This window comes from Micromys minutus (assembly GCF_963924665.1).
Source record: "Micromys minutus genome assembly, chromosome: 12".
In the NCBI taxonomy this organism is placed as follows: Eukaryota; Metazoa; Chordata; class Mammalia; order Rodentia; family Muridae; genus Micromys; species Micromys minutus.
The window spans coordinates 32839153-32860267 of record NC_137981.1 but is presented as its reverse complement, the minus strand read 5'-3'; the positions used below and the strand labels follow the sequence as shown (position 1 = coordinate 32860267).

Below are 21115 nucleotides of genomic sequence, written 5' to 3'. Positions count from 1 at the left end.
TCTCTAGCTCTCTCCCTTCTCATACTGAGTCTCCATCAAGAGACCCTTGCAAACTCTATCTCCTCTTCCCTGATGGATTCCCAAAGAATTGGCAATCCAGACAACAGAATTTCTACTGGAGTCTGGGACTTGGTTAGGAGCCAGTGTATTCAGGGAAGGGTGATACCATGACCCCAAAAGATACATACTCATGACACTCTATCCAATATGGCCCATGTGGATGCCCCGACCTGCACACAGATAGACACAGACAGACACAGACAGACAGACACACAGACAGACACAGACAGAGACAGACAGACAGACAGACAGACAGACACACACACACACACACACACACACACACAGCCAAGTACTTACTACTTTTACATACAAATACATCCCAACCTCCAAAGGGAAAGAAACAAAACAAAACAGAAGATACAATGTTTCCCACCTTGAGTTTTGTCTTTCCATTTAATTGTAACTAAGAATCTTGTTGTTTAACTGATTTTTGTGTTGAACATTAAGTAACTATGGCTTGCCTGACATACTTCAGAGAACCAAATCCCTAGGAGAAGTAGCCTGTTTCCTTAAGATGAATCTTAGAAGTTTGATGGCATGTTAGTTGGATAAAGAATGTTCGTTCTACTTCTGGTAGTTTCTGGCATGCTCTGCCATAGCCTGCTATGCTCTGAAATAGACACACACACACACACACACACACACCAGGCCCATAATGGTACAGAATAGATGGGGTGGCTATGGGAGGAATAAGCGGGAGCAAATTCAGGGTCTGAACCCCAAGAGAGTCTGGGCTCTGGGGCAGCCCTCTTCATTCAAGAATGGTCTGAAATAGCTGCACTAAATTTAAGAAAAAGTAAATAAGAGCTGGGATGTGGCTCACGGATAGAGTGCTCACTCATGCCAACATGCTCATGTTTGATCCCCAACACGACGCAGACACAAACCCAAATTATTGCCCCTGAGCTCGGGGCCCCAGCTGCCTTTGTTATGACAGCATGACAGCATGGGGACAGTAGCAGAGCCTAGCACTTAGACTGAGGAAAGCCACGGAATGAGGTAGATGGCCTTGAGCCCAGGCTGCCACTGGTAAGGCAGATAGTGTAAGCACACTTCTTTCCAACTAGGCACTTACTGGGGTTCACTGCCTACCCAAGGGGAAGCAGCCTGTGACAGTGGCTCAAAGTTAACCTGAGCTAGGGCCATACCTAGAGCCAGGTCTTGGGGTAGTTAGAATGATGTCAGTTGGTGCCTTGGGGTCTAGTGGATGAGAAAGCCCCCCCCAGAGAAGATGAGACAGACAAGGAGTGTTGCCCTGAGGACTTTGGAACCTAGTGTGTGTCTCTGTCCCAGATTTCAGTCCAGGGTTCCACAGCCTCATTCATTCTTTCTTGGGAGGAAAGATGTGCATTTATACAACCATCTGCCTTGCAGCCAAGCTCAGCCTGCAACATCCAGGTTTGCCTGAGTTCTATATGACAGCTGGTGCCTGCTCTTGCCTTGCAGGTCTGTTGGCCTCCAGCCTGGCTGGTTCCATCCTCCTGTGCCTCATGGCCTTGGAAGGCATTGCTCCTCCCCAACCCGACCCAGGGCCATTGCCTGTGGCCTCTGGGAGGTTCAGGTTTCTACCCACCAGGTGGGCAGCTCCTCTCATCTCCCCCCAAACAGCAGCTCCGCTCACAACACTGCCCTATTCCTGCCACCTGGCCCCCAGGTGCCATCTGCCACCTTGTTTCAGACAGCAGGTAGCCGATCTCAGGGCAAGGGCAAGAAGAAATCATGTAGACCTAGGACTGGAAAGGACCGAGGCTCCAAGCTTAGGGCAACCAGTGGCCCACCTGCTCCCTGGCGTTGTCCTCTGTCTCTTTGTAGGGCTCATAAATGCAGGCATGAGGGTGGATGTACCAAAGAGCACCACCCCCCAAGTTGGTCCCCATCTTCTTGTATGACTATGGAGTCCCTCTGGACATATCTGTGAAAGTGGATCTGAGTTCCTGACCAGTTCAAACTGTTCAGCAGGGGCGCCTTGTCTCTCTCGGCTTGTTCTATTGCTTTCCTGTGTTCTGCCCACTGATGCCTGTGCTTCTGAGACAAGGGTGTCTTTGAAACATCTTTCCCCCACATTGGGCTGCACCACTTAATTTCATCTTCCCCGGGCTCAGACATAAACCTTCCCTCCCCCATCCCTGCACCTCTTGGATTTTAACAAGCTCGCTGGAAAACAATAGTGATTTCCGCATCGATCATAAACAGAAGTGATTACCATACAATTATGGCCTGGACCATCAGCCTAGATGCAATCACAGAGCCGAGTTGTAAATCGGAAGACAATTGTCAGCAGAATTATCCCCAAATTGGTTTAAGTGACAACAAAGGAGTGTTGGCATTTTGGGGAGGGGTATGAGAATCCTGATGGTCCTGGTAGCAGAGGGTCTCTGCCGGGGTGCTCCCTAGTGCCTTCTTGGAAATCAAGGGAATATAGCGAGAGTTACCCATCACTTTTTTTTTCCTTCTCTCAGTTTTCTTCTCTTCAAGTGTCTTGCCTGTGTCAGCACAATTTGTTGTAAACTTGTTTATACTAATTTGTGAGTGGCTAAGTATTCCTTGAAACTAGGACAGTATAGACAAGTGAATCTTGTGGGAGGGAGCAATCTGGAAGCCTACTCACCTGTAACCCTTTCTTTCTCCCAACATCCTTTTCACCTGTAGCTTCTTGGCCTAGGCTCTTCTGATACACCCCTTCACCACACGCTTCACCACATCCTCCTCTCTCCTAGCCCAGCATTGGACTCTATCCCATACCCATCGAGGGCAGCTCTCCTGGGGTGTGGCTTGCAGGTAGCCTCTGTAGTCCAAGTCTGCTCCTTTCCAGTATGATTTGTGGGAAGTCTTTGACGACAGGGTGCCTTCAGGTCTAAGTCAGTCTGCCCATCCCCCACTTTCTAACACATACACACCCCAAACTGCATTTAAGTTCCTAGGAACCAAGAACAGTCTGCCTGTGATTGGTAGACTCAGGTTCTACCAGGTGGAGCCAAATTCAACCTGGCAGGGACTGCTTGGCATGTCTTGTCCGATCCTCACTGGAGGGTTCAAGCATACTTGTAACTTGTGCCCTAGCGTGTGATTCTAAAAGCTGCCAATAAGGTGGGTTGGCCCAGGCCATACGGTCCATCTGTGGGGATTGAGGTCATCAGACATTCTATAGCTTGTCCCTAGTCGCCATCTCTCCAGGCCTGAGGGCAGACTGGTGCCTGACCTGTGAATGACCTCAGACAGTTCTCAATAGTGAATAAACACTGACTTTTTTATATCCGTCTGGTCTCGAGTGTTATGAAGGAATAGTGGCTTTCTCCAGGGGCAACCTGAGGGTCAGAGTCAGGCCCAGACTAACCAACAGCTCTCAGGTCCTGGTTAGCCAAAGCTGCTTTGAGCCCCACCTACTCACCTGATATCAGAGTTGCGTTCGCTAATGTTTGGGAAGCCAGAGGCAACATGTCGTCCATGAATTCTTGCTAAGCCTCAGGATGGAGTCCCATCTGTACCTGGTACAACTAAACATAGTGATGACTTCTCCAGCCCTATCCTGAATCGCAAGGGCTATAGCAGGCTCGGCCGGAGTAGAGGGAGGCAGCCACCCCCAGCTTCCTTCTGGCACTGGAAGGCTGGCCGTGTGGCCTCTCTGCACACTGCACGTAGCCTCTAGTCCTGCTGACTTTCTCCTGGAGTGCCAGCGGTCTAGTCAGTGAGGAGAAAGGGCTCAAAGCCAGAGAGACCCAGACCAGGACTCCAACTCCACCATAGTGTGGCTTGTGCCATCTTTACCTCTGAACTACAGCTTGCATTTAAGTATGGAAGTATCCCACCTTGTTGGGTTATAATGACCCAACAGTAAGAATGCCTGCTCCAAGCTCTTCAAATGATAAATAGCCATCTGTGACCTGAGATCCAGGAGGGCAGGATCCAGGCTTTGTGAGCATTTGTCCAGGGTCATGTTCTGCACTGGGTACAGAGGACTGAACTTTCTCTCCACCGCAGCTGCTGGATCTATGCTAGGCAGCAGGAAGCAGGGGCCCCAGGTGGCTATTGACACTTGAATTCAGTGAATTAAGCTTAAATGAGACTTAAGCTCAGCTCCTTGCAGGGCCATGGGTGAACGGCCCTGCCTCTTGGTTTTGAGCAGCGTAGATCTATCTAGAACATTTCCCCAGTTGGGGAAATTCCATGGCCGTTCTGTGCTATGCTGCTGAACCGTTTCCCAAGTGTGACACCAAGGACTGGGTGGTCTCAGATGGAGGCAAGCTGGGGCATAGGCCGGTATGCCAAATGCACGCTACTCTTTGACCAGTGTAGACCTTTCCTTTGCCTTGACAGTTCTGTGGGCTCACCTTAGGCAAAGCCTGCATTTTCTTTCTGGGTAATGTGAGGCGAGGAGGTGTTGAACCAATGTCGGATGAATGGATGAGTAGATTGACACCACCTGATGCCACGTTGGGACAAACTTGACTCTCCTCCTGATGGAATTAGCATGGGGCGGGTAGAGTCAGCCACTGAGGAGTGATGGATGGCCCCTCTCTCAAGATAAATGTGGCAGTCAAGGTAATCGGATCGTGTGTGACGGTCTAATTTGTAGGCGAGGGTAGGAAGCGCCCTGCCGCCCATATTAGTTTAATCAAATGCCCGGTATCTAAGTGGCTGGGCCCAAATGATGGATGGCGAGAGCTTCGTTAAATGCCATTGCCCTGTCGAGTCAAACTTCCCGAAGCCCCACCAGAGTCCTGAGCTCTTCAGTGTGTTTCTTCTTGCTTGGTTATATCTGTGTAGAGCAGGGAAGTGAGGCTGAAGAAGAGGCCGAAAATTACTGACATGATGTTTAGTTGCGACTCTTCTCAGAAGCCTGAGTCGTTGGATGGTCTTGGGGAGTCAAGCCCTTCATCCTGGGCTTCTCTCTTCTGTCTCAAGACACTCCTTCACTTCAGTCAGCTGGCCTTTTCACCCCCCCCCCCTTCCTTCTTTCCTCTCCGTTTTTATAGTGCTAGCTGTCCTGGAACTCATCACATGGACCAATTGTCTTAGAACTCCCAGAGATCCCCCTGCCTCTGCCTACCCGGAGCTGAGGCTAAAGGCATGTGCCACCACACTGAGCTCCCTATTTACTTCCTTAATGGGACATTTCGGTGCTTGAATTTCTCCACGCCGTATGACAACTGTTTGGCTTCCTGTTAGTGAGGGGAACCTTCCCCGAGAGTCTTCTATAGGCCTCAGATGAAGGAGTCTTCCAGTCTGGTCATCTGGACTGTGTCTGTGTGTGTGTGTGTGTGTGCACGTGTGTATGTGTCTGCCTGCCTGCACACACTCATGCTCACACCATCCATACATTCTTCGGTCTGTGACGTGAGGTAGAGAGATTACAGCTGGAGACCCAAGGCTAGGTCTTTGAAAGAGGCAAGGTATAGAGCATTTAGCCTGAGATCCCCGTTCTTGTAGAAAGAGCTTCTTTCTGCCTTGCCGCATATCCGGCTGCCTCCAGTAGTGTGTACCACTCAGTCACTGCAAGTGTGATGGTGGGGGGGGCACAGAGAAACCCTGGAAAGCCGCCATTTGGGTGGGGACAGGAGAACAGTGAAGCTAGCCAGCCTTGAGTCCTGTGCCTGGGAGGAAGCCCTGGCCGGGGAGGTCAGGCTCATGAAGAAGCGCCCCAAAAGGAGTGTCTGGGTGAGGTTGAAAAGCTTTGCTGTGAATCTATGATAGAAAGACCCTGCAAGGAAAAAGAAGCCTCCAGCACCTGTGGCCCCCAATGTGAGGAACTGGGGGTGGGGTGGGGGAGATGGATGAGTCTCATCTCCACTACTCCAATTGTATACATGCACGACCTCTTCAGAAAAAGAACAGAGAAGTCGATCAGGTATTGGGAGAACTGCGGGTCTGGAGCCAGCTCCCTCTTTCTGCCTGTGTGAATGTCTGCTCTATAAAGAGATGTATCTATGTACTTTGTACGTAAGTCATTTTTCTCCTTCAAAGAGGATAGAACCCCCTGCTATTTGCTCTTGCCGTTTGTCCTTTGGCAAGTCCCTCAGTGTCTCTGGGGGCCAGGAGACTAGACATAGTGATCACCGGTTCCCAGCACTGTCAGGATGGTGAAGAAAAAGGATGTCCTGATTTGTCTAGCATATGCAGCTGACCTTCTAAGGACACAGTGCTTGTATGAGCTGGGCTCTTTTAAGGTCAGAGAAAGAAACTGTTCTCATCCTCAGATTCTCCCTTAGCCCAGCATCCCAGGAGAGTCCAAACCATGAAGTCTGACTCTCCAAGGATGATAGACTGGCTCCAGCCTGCTGACCACCATCCGTGACCCTGTGGCCTTGCTGGGTTGCCAGTTGTGTGGCCAGGCCAGCCCCTCAGGCCTCACACTTGCCCTGCTAGTGCCCGCTCAGCCTGGCCAGCTGGCCGTCCAGCCCCAGCCCCTCCTGCTACAGCACTTTCGCCTCAAGCTCCGTTAATTTTCATGGCCTCCATCAGAGGCAGAAGGCAAAAGCTGTTTCCTGCAGAGAGAGCAGGAGCTGGAGGGGCGGGAGGGGGGGTGTGGAGTGCTGTGTGGTGACTGAACACTGCAGAGGCCTAAACAAATGACGGTCGCCTCCTCCAGAGGCTCTGAAGAGAAACCAGGAGCTGGGACTGACTGCACAGCAGATGGCCCAGGCTGCTGTCTGCCTTGTTCCTTCCCTCCCTCCCCCATCAAATCCCACCTCACCTGGCTCCCTCCACCCCCCACCCCCCACCCCACCCCCCGCTCCTGAGATCCCACAGCTGATTCAGCCTTGTGGCCACAAGACGCAGAGTACTCAGCTCCACTCAGCCAATCCACCAGCTGTTGATGGTGGCGCTGAGAGCTACTGAGGACAGACCCAGGTTCCCAAATACAGAAACTTTAGCTCAGACTACTCAGTTACTCGAATAGGGCCTGACCTGAATCAAGTTCACCACCTGTAGCTCCTCCATCGAGCCTCTCGAACACCTGTGTAGACAGACAGGTCACCTGCAGGTGAGGCAGGTACATAGCCCACCTGGGCCTTGTTCTAAAATCTGACCGAAAACCAGGGCTTCACCCAGTCTGCAGCCCAAGGTGTAAAAGTGAGGGGAAGTCAGCAGCAACCCAAGAGACCATCTGCCCAGCTTACAGAGCTGGTCCTGAGAGCTCCTGAACATAAGTCAGTGAAAGGGAGAAAGAAGAGAGAGCCTCTCAAATCCATTCCAGAAGTCCTTGAGAGAGCACAGTTCATGCTGCCAGGCCCAATAGTGCTTCTCAAAGTGAGACCGGAGAGCGTCAACATCACCATGATGGAAACAGAAGGTACTGGTGTTTTAGCCTGCAGGAGAGAGCGTGTGCAGGAAAGAAAATGGATCTTGAGGCTGTTCCTGCTGCCTCCAGACCTGGGGGATGGGGGGTGAGGGATAGTGGAATCCATGTCTTCCCAGAATGTGGAGAGAATGCTGTTATGGGCGTAGGCCCAAGGCTCTAAAAGGAAGGCTATAGTTACCTCCCTCCTCTCCCCCTCCCCCAGTGCTGCATACTTTGTTTCCGTGGCTATTTGTTGTGGTGGTAGGAATTGAACGCAGAGTCTCAGGCATGTTAGGCAAATAAATGTTCTACCACTGAGCTACCATCCCCAGCTCTTGATTATTGTTACAGTTTTGTTTTTGAAATAAGGTTTCTTTGTAAACCAGGCTGGCCTCACACTCGAGAAATTAGCCGGCCTCTGCCTCCTAAGTGTTGGGACTAAAGGCCTGTTGTCATTTGTGTTTTATTTCTTATACTTATATGTTTGTGTGTGGAGATCGAAGGGCAGCTTGTGGGAACCATTTCTCTCCTCGAGCCATTTGGGTCCTGGGATTTGAACTTTTTAGGTTTGGCACCAAGCACTGTCACCCACTGAGTCTTCTTGCCGCTCCCCTCGCTTTGTACCTAATGCTCTTTCATTTCCCACTGTATTGGTTTGCAATCCCTAGCCAGCAAATGTCCATCCCTAAAGCCTAAGAAGACAAAGGACACGACCTGCCACACACTAAGCGGTGGCCTGAGTCAGGCTCCTGACTTCTGGATTGGAGCTGTCCGCCCACAGCGGGATCGGTGGGAGGACCGGTGAGCCACGACTTCAAGAGGGAAGTCTCCAGAAGTGGCTCCCTGCCAGCTGTGCAGAGCCAGCAGCAGCAACAGCTTGCTGGCTCACATCCCAATCCCGTCCTCTGGTCCACAGTACTTTGGGAGAACAGTTTTTAGAGATGAGACCATCTTAAGGGTAGGACATTGTCTTCCTGATGAGCATACTCTTTAGACTTTGCACTGGAGTCTTAGCATTTGAGCCTGAGTTACACAGGCTAGCCAGATGCTAATGGGAAATGGGCAGGGAACTTTTCAGTCTGGGTTCTTCTGAGGCCCCCAGAGGCTCAACTCTTCTGGAATCTTCTCGGGCTCCCTCTTACTCAGCCAGGACAGCCTCTGCAGGGCAAGGAACAGTCAAACCGGTTTGGGAATCAGCCTTGCCGGCTCCAAGGTTCCCCAGAGTTCAGTTCCCAGGGCACGTTCACACGCCTAGAGACTCCAGCTTCTGTCACCCTTAAAGCCCTGGGGAAGAGGGAGTGTTCTGGAAGCAGGGGTGGGGTGGGAGGAGTAGCCTGAAGCTACCTCAGGCTGGGTCACTCCACTGGATCCTCTAAGCACACACCTTTCCAGCCTGAGGAGCAGTCAGGAACTCATGCATATGTCCCAGGCAGACCTGGCCAGTCCTGGCCTGTGGAGCCTAAGCTTCTATAAGAATGAGGGGGTAAATGAAAGAGTTCCTGGCCAGTGTGTCAGACACTTCTGCTCTCTTGCCTGTCTCACCATACAGTGACAGGGATGGCGGAGCAGGGAAAGGAAGGTGAGAATGACCTGGGAAAGCCAGAAGCTGTAGGTGCTCAGGCTAATACCTTAGTGAGAAAGGCCAGGCAAGAGTGTGTCAATTCCTCAGGAGTGCTTCCTCCACAGAAAACCAGGGGCTGTTGTTGGCACCACCAAAGTCCAGCTCCCTCAGACCACTGAGAAGTTCTGACCCCTCTTGCTAAGGCTGCAGAGTACTTCCCACCTACCCATGCGCCCTCCTGGACTTAAAAAGGGACAAAAGCTGCTGGTGGCCACACAGCTCAGCTCAGATGAGAACCTGGGCTGGAACTTCAATGTCTCCTAGTGACAAGTCTGATGTCCTAGACGAGGGACATAAAAGGGAAGTTCTACGTACCAGTGGCAGAGCCAATGTCCTGTGTCTTTTGAATCTAACAATACCACCCCCCTTCCTCTAATACAGTGTAGTCCTAGGGCAGCCCTTGAGGCACAGGAGGCAGAGAGGGAACCTAAGGGTTCGAAGTAACTGGGAAAGGGGAAGGAAGCACTGTCTCTGCTCTCCTGTCCCTGGGCAGATCTTCTCCACCCACTCCAGGGTGAGTAGGGTTAGAATAGCCAGCCACCCTTCCTGTAGACAGATGTGCCTATAGAGCCTAAGGCTGCTTTACCGGGTCAGTGACTCAGAGCTACCTGCCCCAGCCCAAGACTAGAATCTGCTCTCATGGTCACGTGCTTCCTTTGTGGGTTCCTCCTGAGGCAGAGAGTTGGGGCCATTTCTCCATTGCTGGGGCACCCTGCAGAAGAGGCCTCCAGAGGCCAGCAGAAAACAGCCTGTCGGTCCCATGACAAAGAAGCAAAGTGACAATTCTGTAGGCATTTCTGTTCTTCAGGATACGAGCCCAACTGCCTGACTCTTAATGGGAGCAGAGCCCTAGCTCCTGTTGCCTTCCCATCCCCCTTCCGGGAAATGTCGAGAACCTTTCAGAGCCTGTCTGTGTGGAGAGGGTGGCTGCACAGTTTCTCCCAAGCCCTTTGCTCGGTACCCCCACAGAGGGTGAGCCTCACCAGGCTGGCCCCTGGTACTTTGGGCACAGGAGCTGAGGCAGGGGTAGGAAGATGTCAAGATGAAATGTGGGTGGGAGGCCAGCCTCATAGAGAAACACTGGGTGTGGCCACCGTTGGGTGCTAGAGATGGCACTGCCCACCCCAGGGAGCATCAAGCATAAAGGTGCCAAGTGGGCAACTCTTAGCATTTATGTACATTTGTGTGATTCTCCTAGAGTGAGTTATGGAAAGATAGACCCACAAGGGACCAGGCTCATTTTCTATTTGTCAGTTGTCTCAGCATTGGAAGGCTACAGGGGGACAGCAGGGAGAACCAGTCAGTTTATCCCACAGGATACTCCACCTGCCGGTATCTGAACTTGTTTAATGTTGATCTCAGGGGGGAGGAGACCTGATGCTTCTCATGTGAGCTTCCAAAGTTAAGCCTGGTCTATTACCTTGGGAATCCTCAGACCAGGTCTGTAAACAAGAGCAATTCTGGCTGTCTCACCATTTTACACGCAAAATGAAGGGATGAGCCCAGGCCTGTGTATCCCTAAAGAGTTCTAGAGTATCCAGCCCAAGCTAGAGACTCCCTGACACCCGGTATTGGGACCAGGACTTTGTGCTTAGGCAATGAAAGAGGAGAAGGTTAAAGTGTGACTTGGCCCCACCTAGAGGGATAAAAGGTTGCCTTTTCTCTTGTGGGTACCCCATAGTGGATGTCCTGGTGCCAGCCCATGAGATGACATGAAGGTAGCAGTTGTCCTTAATTCACCTACACTGCTGTTTCTGTAAGCAGCTTACGTTTATAAAGTCTGGCTAGCCTATGGCTGTGCGTGGCATGAAATGTGTCAAGTGGACTCCGAGACAGGTTTTATCTGGTGACAGTGCCGTGGAGATTGGCTTGCATTCAGGGTCTTTGCACTAGCTCTACAGCCTGGCTTTCAGATGGAGCTCTTGGTGACTGACCGAGACCATGTTCTCGTGTACTGAGCTATTTCTGTCTGTGCCTGACTACAACCTGTTAGTCATGTGTTGGCTGCGTAGTTCTTACTAAATGCTACGCCAAGTGCTGGGACTATGGAAGGGGGCCCCTTCAGTCTCATGTCTAACCCCTGGATAGCCTGACTCATGGCCCCCTTTGCTTCCATTTAGCTTACCCTAGCTACCCAAAGCAGGGTGGGTGGTGACAGGCAAGTTGGTAGACAAACACATGATATGTGGCCCTGTCCTGACTTTTTGCAGAGCTTGGAGTAGGCAAGATGTAAGGAGAACAGGCTGTGGAGATGATCAATACACCATGGTGGTACATATTCCTTAGATAGCTAGGACTGGAGTGGACATGTTGGTGTGGGCTTTCTGACTCACCAGGAAGTGCCTAGCTCATCCTGCTGCTGTGTCATTGTCTCTGTGCACCTAAAATGCTTGACTGAGCTATTTATTGAAGGAATGACCCTTCCTTGCATTCTCTCCTTCCTGGGATGTGTGAAGGAGGAATCCCTTGTGTCTTGAAGGCTCTTCCTGGCTGTTTCCAAGTCCTTCCTGGGTGCCCTGGGTCTCAGAACCACCCCTTCTTCCTCCACTGCCCCCTACACGCATACACCCCTCTTCTCCCCAGCTGCCTCCTAGCCATGGTAATACTTTGTGCTCCTCAGAGTCCCCTTTCTCACTCTGCTTTCCGTAGTTGGATAAAGCTTCTGTTCAGCTCTCACCTCCGGCTCTCTGATCACACCTCCAGACTGCTTCTCAGGTTCCTCCCTGCTTCTGGTTCTTCCCAGTTCCTGGATCTTAAAGCACTGAGCAGCCCAGACGGGCCTGTATCTAAACCTGCCTGGCTTCCCAGAGATCTGGATGCCTCTGGTTTCTTCTTTTGTTTCAAGCTCAAGCCCAGCCCAGCCTGGTGAGGAGCAACCTCTCCTAGGCCTCTGTATGCCCTCTGCCTTAGATGCTGAGGCCCAGCCTCTGTTCTTCTATACCCCAACTGGATCCTATCATCATTGGCCCCCAAAAACCTGTCTCTGAAGCAGTTCCCCCAAATTAGAGCCTTGCTGTTTCTCCCTTCTGATCTCTGCTAGGAGGTACAGATTACAGCAGCAGATATGGGACCTATCTCTGCCCCCAGGGGAGGTACACTGGGGTGGGTCGTGAGCTCAGTGCCTAGGGCTCTGCCTTCCAGCCTGCCTTGCCTCTACCCTCGCTTTCCTCTTTGCCCTAAGGGCCATTGGATGGTACCTGCTTGTGAGAATGATTGCTAGAAAGATCTTGAAGAGGTTGATATGGGCAACCTGGCTCTTCTATCTCCTCTCAGACCCACTTCCTGGAACCCAGTCACTAACCATGTGTCTTTCCTGTGTGCTTTCATTTTCAGTTGTCACGGGCATGCGTCCTCCTTACTGTCCTCCCCAGTACCACTGGGTATAGAGGAACCTAGCTATGTCCTCAGACACATTAAAACCATCTTCTGGGCCAACAGCTGGACAGGCACAGCTGCACCTGGATAGGAAACTGCCCTTCGCTTCCTGTCTCACAGTAGGACACTAGCTGTCCTTCCTCTGCCCATTGGCAGCTCAGGGAGGAAGAGAGGAACAGGGCCAAATGCAGAGTCTGTATTAAGGGAGCAGATGGCTTCATCATCTGCCCCAAAGCCTCCGTCTACCCACACATCTCTCATGAGTGTCTGGCGCTCATAACCACCCAGGACGTTGGCTCTGCACTCTGTTCCGGATCAGAGGTGGACAGGCACACCAAGGCCTCAGAGCCTTCCTTATTGTCGCTCTCAACTATTGGGGCTAATGCTAATCATCTGATGAGCCCGCCCATGGGCCTGCAGTCTTCCTGTACTTCAGAGTGGTGACTCGAACCCCACTCAGTGTGTCTCTCCCACTGGTCACGCGGTGAGTGCCAACTTGCTGGGGCCACAACGCTACATAGACCACGCTACCCGCCAGCTACTGTTAGAAGTGCTTTATCAGTGTCTGTCATTGAAACATCACAATGATCCTGAAGAGTAGGCATTGGGGTTACTACTCTTAGCCAAGGTAGGGAGAGTGGGGTTCTCTCTGTCACCCCTCTTTCCCTCCTGGTCACAGGATCGTGGTCTTCCAGGCATGTGAAAGACATAGCTAACACACCTCCCACCAGCTGCTTCCTCGTTTCCATTGCCAGTCCTACACCTTCACTATCTTTCCAGAAGCCAATTCACTTGGGACAGTGGACAAGCCTGCCCTTTACCAGTAGGGCAGCCTCTGGTAGCCAAGGAAAGCCCTAAATCCCACAGTGGCCTGGCTGGTACCCAGAGGAGTAGGGCAAAGATAGCGAGGCGTGACACAAGCAGCTGACCAGCATCCATCCACCCTTTGTGCTGGCAGCAAGCCTCCTAGAGCTGCAACCCTGCGTGTGGGCCTCGTGCTTGGCGTGCAAACGAGCTTCTAGATACCTGGTCCCCTGTGCAAGAAGCCTAGCCAGGGCCCAGAGAAAGAATGGAGCAATCTGAAAACCTACTTGTGCCTGACCCAGCCTTTCCGGATAGGCGGCTTTCCCTCTTGGCATGTCTGGTGTGTGTTGGGAACCCACTAGGAGCCTCACTGGCTTCCCAGCAGATGCGTGTCAGGGGCAGATCCTGTGCTTGTACTCACTGTCCTTGCACCCACAGAGAAGGACAAGCCACATCAGCATATCCACTGCCTCTAAGGGAGACACGGGTGCTCTCTTGAGGGCTACAGTCTGACTTCCATCCTTGGTCAGGTGCTTTTGTGTACCAGCGAGATGAGCAAGCGCCTAGTGGCCCCAGCGATACCCATTGGAGCTGTGGGCTCAGAGAGGATCTGTACAGGGCCTGGCAGCTTCAAATACCCAGCATTCCTGCTCAAACTGCATTTCAGGTATATCCCTCCAGTGTCGGCAGGGCTACGTGGACAGAGTCAGGAGATGAAGGTCCACTGGGGTTTGATCTTCTGATGGCATTTTGCCTTCTGTAGGGTTTCTTCCAGAGCAGGGACGCCCACCATCTCTATCTATGCTTTGAGTACTGAGTGACTTCATGCGCCTGAGCTACGAGACAAAAGCCCACACCCCTCTTTATCTCCAAGCAGTCTGAGGCTTACTGGGGATATGGTGACAAGCCCAGCCTTACCGTGTCCCCTCCCCAAACTTGGCTGTATCCTGAAAGGTCCTTAAGGAAGCTTTTAATCCCTAGTGGCTACATCAGGATGAATACAGGACACTTCTTTCCACAGCATCGGTTCACTGTAGACTTGGGCTGGTAGCAAAGACTCTTGCACATGCTGCCTTGGCCATCTCTAGTGCAAACACACATACACGCACATTCATACACTGCCATCCTCTGCTGTGGAAACCTTTCATACTTCCAAGCATTTGAGACTCATGAGTGTGTGTGTGTGTGTGTGTGTGTGTGTGTGTGTGTGTGTGTGTGTGTACTCTGTGTACCAGGAGAGCTCTGGCTAGGGGTTTCAAAGTTCAGCAAATGTTCCTGGGTTCTCAGCAACTCCAAAAAAGCTCTAAGTTATGCCTGCACGTTACAGATTCTCACACATCCATGGTGAGAACCCAGGTAGCTCTAAATGCTCTGAGTATGGGATAATGGGGTCCTCTGGAAGTCTGTGGGGCACAGTGGTGCCTGGCCACACCCTGATCTTTGTTGGCCTTTTCCCCTCAGCTCACCATTGGCTCTGTCTCTATACCTTCCTCTTCATTGTCTTGACTGTTCATTGGTGCCTCTCAACCTGGTGGCCATTCCAGCTGGTCCTTATAGTGGACTCGTGGCACAAATTATTCTGATTTCTCCTTTGAGCACATTAGTCCATTCTATAGTTTAAAACATTGAGGCCTCCCAAGGAGCCTTAGAAAGCTTCCCAGGAGCAGAACCAGCCTCATAAACACCATGTCTGGGAAGGATGCAGAGGGGGTTAGAGTGTCTGTCTAAGTATCTGTCTTTCCTTGCAGCCCTGCTGTCCTCCTGGTGTGAAGAACTTGGCCGCCTACTGCTGCTTCGACATCAGAAGAGCCGCCAGAACGACCCTCCTGGGAAACTCCCCATGCAGCCCCCCCTCAACTCCATGAGCTCCATGAAACCCACTCTGTCGCACAGGTAAGCATCCAGGTGCCTTCAGGGATGGGCTACCAGGGCAGGCACTGAGTATCTCTATCTTCTGGGTACCTGGGGTCTGCTTAGAAACCTTCTGTGATATAATACCTGGGGGCAGGGCCTCTGGGAGGCATTTAAATCCTCCTAAATGGCTTGCTCACCTCTTCCCATCAAGCAGGGATGAGAAGACCGGTTTTTCCCCACAGGCCACCTTGTCCTTCATATGGTTTTAGTAGAACATTCAAAATCATGAGTTCAGAGCCTTCGCTCTATCCAGAGCAGGCATTTAGGCATTCTCAGGAAAACCAAGAGCAAGTAGGGTCTCGTGGCCCTACCTCAGTGTCGAGCAGAACCAGGCCACACCCATCATACTGGAGCAAGTGGAACTGAGCTGGGTCTGCCAGAACCCTGAATCCTAGGCAGGAACAGGCTTGCTAGGGGCTGGCAAGCACCTAAGAACTGGCCAGGCTGCTCTACACCAGCCTCAGAAAAGCACGTGGTAAGACTGGCAATTCCCTGTTAATTATCTCGCAGGCGCCTTGCTGAGCTGATGCTCTGAGTATGCTGTGGGCTGACCCTGCAACAACAGGGCCCGTCATGCTGTCTGCACTCCCCTTGTAGGTCCTCGCTAATGACTGGGGCCTCTGCAGTCAGCTTGGCTCTCATTATCCTGCCCGGCCGAGAGACTCGGAGCCCAGAACATCCTGTAGTCGGTTCTGGACTGCATGGTCCAGGCACTGATGAAACTCAGTGTCAACCTCGGCCTCTTAATCGAAATGACTGTCAGAACCAGAGAGGATCTCAATCATGTATCCAAGCCAAGTGCCCTGCCTGGCCAGGGTAGCCCAACTCTGTGTTTACCTGCCATGGTCAGGAGCATTTCAGAGCATAGCAAGGCCTTATACAGCACACTGACACTGCCTCGCTAGGCTCTGATAACCCAGCCTCTTCCTCCTGTGCCAGTGTTTCCTGAGGGACTGGCACTTGACCTGGGTAGTAGTGTGAGCATCATGGGCCCTGCCTTCCTTACCTTTCTGATGGCTGTCTCCCTGATCCCTAAGCATTACAGCCAAGAACACCCAACACATGTGGGCAAATGAGGGTGTCACCTTCTTTGAGAACCATTCATTGTTCTAGAGAGGTAAGCTGCTTCCTTTTGCCTTCTGCTCCTTATCCCTGGTCAAGATGTCAGTGAGTGGGACTTTGGCAATTGGTCTGATGGCAGTGTTGCTTGACCCTTTCATTGGTGTTTGGAGGCAGACAGAGTCTCCCTCAGTGGCCCAGGTTGAGCTCCAACTCCTGATTCTCCTGCTTCCGCTTTCTAGTGCTAGGATTACAGGTGTGAGAGTATGTGTGTGCCTGTGTGCAAATGTACGTGTGTGTGCATGTGTTTGTGTGTGCATGTGTCACATTATGGTGGGACAACTGTTGAGCAATGACAGTGCCTGACCCTTCTTCAAACTCAGGACTGTGGAGAGAGCACCCAGTAACCAGTGACCAGGAATTGACTGACCTTACCTTGTAATCTTCATCCGTGTCCCTGTGGGAGAAATCTCTCATTTCCAGGGGAGCTCTGGAGGGCTCCAGCAGCTGTTAAACTCTAATGTAAATTCCTAAACCTAGTTAGTGGAAGAGAAAGCAAGTCTTTGCAATTGAGAAACTGACTCTGGTATCTTCAGAGGGGCTATTGTCTTCTTACTAAAGATGGAGTATGTTCTGTACACTGAGAAGTCTGGAATTTGGTACCCAGAGGGGCCAGGAGCTTAGAGACTCTGGGTCCTCAACTGGAGGTTCTGATGCAGTAGAGAGAGAAACCAGGGAACTGGAAACTCTACCTGGACCCAGAGGTCTGGAGGGCCCCAGGGGACCACAGTATTTCTGTGGTTCAGAGCAGTGTCATATCTGCTGCAAGCCATGAAGGTGTGGTGGTATCACAATTGGGTGAGGCCTCAAGTCAGGACCCAAGTTCTTTCCCCCTTAGACTGTGCTGTGCCTCCAGTCAAAGCCCTTGACCTCTCTGAGCTCCTAAAGTCCCAAAGAGACGTGGTGTTACTCATCACCATGAGACAAATGTGGGGAGCCAGGCTGCTTCCAAAGTCCTTGGTGATAGTATCTGTGATCCTGTAAAGACTGAACCAACTATAGCTTGTGAAAGTCCTCAGCTCCTGTTTAAGCTTCACCGTGGACCATACCAAAGTCATCTCTTACTTAGCAAAGAGCCGCAGAAACATCTTATATCCCCCACCCCTACCCAATAACTCCAGGATAGAAGCTGGAAGGTGCCTGGGGGATCTAGCCATTGCCAGGGCAGAAGGACACCTTCAATGTCCCTGAGGTGATCTGGACTTTATCCCAACAACTTCTGTTTGCTCATCCAGGTTTTTAATGAGTGGTTTAAAAAGCCATTTGTGATTAGCACACTGTCTCTATGCAAATCGGTGTTGCAAAGCTAATTAAGAGTCTAATAAATCTTGTTTATCTATTAATTTGATTACAGTCAAAGCCGCTGGAGCCTCTGAGATCAAGGGTGATCTTGCTCCTCCTCCAGGGCCAGGGATTTGCTACAATCCAAAGAGAGGCCCCGGTGTGCTAGCTAGAGACATGGTACAGAGCTAGGCTGCTGCCTTTTTGTCCTGAAACTGAGCACCAGTTTCTGAACTGCAGTGTCCTCATCTGTAGGAAGAATAGTAGAACCAAGTCTGGTACAGGGGGATCCCCAGGAACTTGTATGTCCTTCAGATATTAGCCTGACATCCTCTTGACAGGCTTTTCCTTGCTTTTCCAGCCCCTTTAGAGCAGGCAGGGGATGTGGCTCTAAATGTAGAGTACTTGTTTTGTGTACCCAAGGCCCTGGTTCAGATCGCCAGCACTACAGAAAACAAAACCAAAGGTACCAAGGATCCAGGCTGTATGCCAGCACAGGAGAGATGGGTGCAGGATGGTCAAAAATCCAAGACCAGCCTGGGCTACATAGTGAGACCCTGTCCCAAAACAAAAGGAAGAGCACTCAGGTCTTATGCATAGTTACTTTTTGCACAACTGTACCAGACTCGCTTGGTAGTGGGCCCTTCTTGCCCCAGTAATTGTTTTTAAAAAGAAAGCAAAAAGGACCATTGAGATAGGCCAGTGAACAAAGGTGCCTGACAACGACATTGTTTGATCTCCTGGAACCATCGTGATGGAGGGAGAAAGCCAGCTCCTACAGGTTGTCTTCTGACCCCCACATGTATAAGCGTGCATGTATACATACATGAACACACAATGTTTCTTTGTTTTTGTTTTTGTTTTTTTTACAAGACAGGGTCTTACTATGTAGCTCTGGCTGACCTGGAACTCATTATGTAAGCCAACCTAGCCTCTGAAATTCACCTGCCTCTGCCTCCTTAGTGCTGGGATTAAAGTAGGGCCCCACTACACCATTTTGTTTATTTATGTTTAAGAAAAGCCCAGGGAAGAAAGCTGAGGAGCCTGAGGTCACTGGGACTACAGGATTCCCACCTGGCTTCCTGCCGGACAATGCTTCCTCTCTCTCCCAAAGGCCTTGGGATGGATTTCCCAGAGCCCCTCCCCTTTTGACTCAGTCTCCTCCCACTCCAGCCAGCCCCCTAGCACTGGAGCTTGGTTTGTCCTTGATCTTGGACTCAGGGACAGGTGAGGTAGAGGTGAGATTCCAGCAGAGGTGACACATCGCAGGCCCGATGCTGTGGGGGCCTGTAAAGTCCAGAGCCCTTAGACGGTGGTGAATCACAGTGTGATTGTGGATGCGACTTCTGTCCGGAGGCCTGAGGCTGCCCTCCTCTGTGCCTGCCACTTGTTTCTCCAGTATGTATCCTCTGGCAGCCCACAGGCTCTGTGCACACTAAGTATATGGCCACCTTTGCCACTTTGAACCTAGTAGCCAGGCAGTGGACTACCCACTTTGAGAATGCTGGCTAGCTTTCTTCTCTGTCAACTGTGGGCAGAACAGGAAGAGGTTGATTTCCTCCCACAAGGCCCAGCCATGATATTGAGGGTAGTAGGAGCCTTAGATGCAGTACCCTGGGAGCCAAGGGGGCGAGAGACAAGGGCTCCCCTGAACCTGTCCAGCTGTTTATTAGATCCTGAATCAAACCTCCATGGACCTGACCCTGGCCTGGAAGGTGGTAGGAGGTTTGTGAAGCAGTTCTGAAGGGGGGAGGGGGTGGGGATACTTTATTCGGTCAGCAGGATAATGGATGGCCACAGGTCTCCTCTTAGTGAAAATGTGCTCTGCAGGGTGTGCTAGCTCAGCCCCTTCCTAGAGAAGCCCCTTCTAGCCTGGCCAAAAGCCTCATAAGCCACATTTAGTCCTGTCAGCCCCTTGGGCCCTGTTCTTTCTGGTCAGCCATGCCTGCTTCCCCATTCTAGCCCTGATAGTTCCCCCCTTGGACACCAAGAATAATGAGCCTGCATCACTTTAAGACACCTCTGAGCCTCTTGGAGAATGTGCTGCTCAGCCCCCAAGGCCTATGTTCACACTTACATTCTTGACTGAGCCTCTCGGTACTGATCCTTAGTCCACAGTGGCGGGTGCGTTAAGAGAGTAGTACTCATCAGCACTGTGGGCTACTGTGTTTTCTGTTGTTTAGTTTGGGTTCAGGGTTTAGGTTGTTTGTTTTGAGACAAGGCCTCATACAGCCCAGGCTAGACTCAAACTTTCCATGTAGCCAAGGATAACCCTGAACCTCTGATTCTCCTGTCTTGGCCTCTGAGATTATAGGATGCTTGTAAAATGTTTCTCTCCAGGCCTGTCTATGCAGTGATGGAGATCAAAGCCTGGGCTTAGCCCCATCTGTCACTGTGTTCTGTTCCCTCATGCTACTGGGCACTGGGACTCACTCCTGTATTTGGGCAGTAAATGAGGGCAGGTTCTCAGGCTCTTCTCATGTGTGGGCAACTTGTGGGGACAGGTAGTGAGGGATGCGTGGATGTGTCCAGGACTACTTTCCAGGCCAGTGGGCACCTGGCCAGGCACCAGGGTCCAGAAGAGCTTGAACAATGAGAGAGCAGGCCACAGAGCTCAGTCACCCATGGCCTGGAAACACAGGGCTTGCTAAGTAGTGCTTCTCCATGCTCAGGACCAGCTCAAGGCCTGGCTTCTGACTAGTTTTTTGTCCCTTTGGCTTTTAATCCACTCTGTCCCACAAAACTGCTGGATTGGTCTCACTGTGGATTCTGGATTGGAGGCAGGAAGATATAATCAGATATGTAATAAGTGCTGTGAAAAATACATAAAATAATAATAATAATAAAAAAAAACAGGGTGGGGTGCGCCTTCATATTACGAGAGATGGGAAGGCTTTCCAAAGGGGTGATGTTCCAGAGAAACAGGAAGGAAGTGAGCACAGACCAGTGGAGTCAGACCTGAAGAAGAGGTTTTCTGCTGGTCTGGAGCACAGGTACAGTGTTTTATGGATCTCACTGAGGAAGTAAGGATGGACTGGAGTGAAGCTAGGGACCCTGGCAAGTCTTAATGTTACACATCACTTCGGACCCTTCTCACTCCTCCCACTCCACCATGGCTGGCTGGAAGGCCCCACTGAGTGTTCTCTGTAAGCCTGAGACTAGCATAGAGAAGGTAGATTCCTGGCCTCTAGTGCCTGCGGGCTCCTTGGGAAGAGCTCTCTGTATGAGGTGCCCAGTGCAGGGCTGGAGTGAGGAACCATGCAAAAGCTTGGGGTGAGCTGGTGAGATAGATCATTCTGGACTGCGTTTGGGCTTTACCCAGTAAACACTGGAGCCTGATGGTACTGACTCGAAGGTGAGGGAAGGTCTCAGCCAGGCAAAGATGTGCATAGGACTGCGGGGTGGGGTTGGGGCACCCAAGCAGGCTTGGTCTGGGCCCAGAGGAAGGGTGACAGGGTGACCCAAGCTTGAATTCCAAAGTCCAGGTCATTGGGACTGAGTTCAGCAGCTAGTTTGTTATGAAGTGCTGAGAACAAGGGTAAAAGCAAGATTCCACCGAGGCCCTTTCAGCCTCTGTGAAGTTGGAACCGGGCTGTCCCCTGTGGAGACAATGCTAAAGCAGCTACCACAGGAGTAGCTCCTGCAGTGATGGGGGAGAG

General features: G+C 51.4%; 1 protein-coding gene across 5 annotated transcripts in view; it reads left to right on the top strand.

The window, feature by feature from the left end:
- ZMIZ1 (zinc finger MIZ-type containing 1) overlaps positions 1–21115 on the top strand; it is a 194800-nt gene that overhangs the window by 153651 nt on the left and 20034 nt on the right. For all 5 annotated transcript variants that reach the window (XM_080926445.1, XM_080926446.1, XM_080926443.1 and 2 more), the window contains one exon: positions 14891–15035. In XM_080926445.1, the coding sequence (XP_080782571.1) occupies positions 14891–15035 (145 nt within the window). The remainder of the gene's footprint in view (positions 1–14890; positions 15036–21115) is intronic.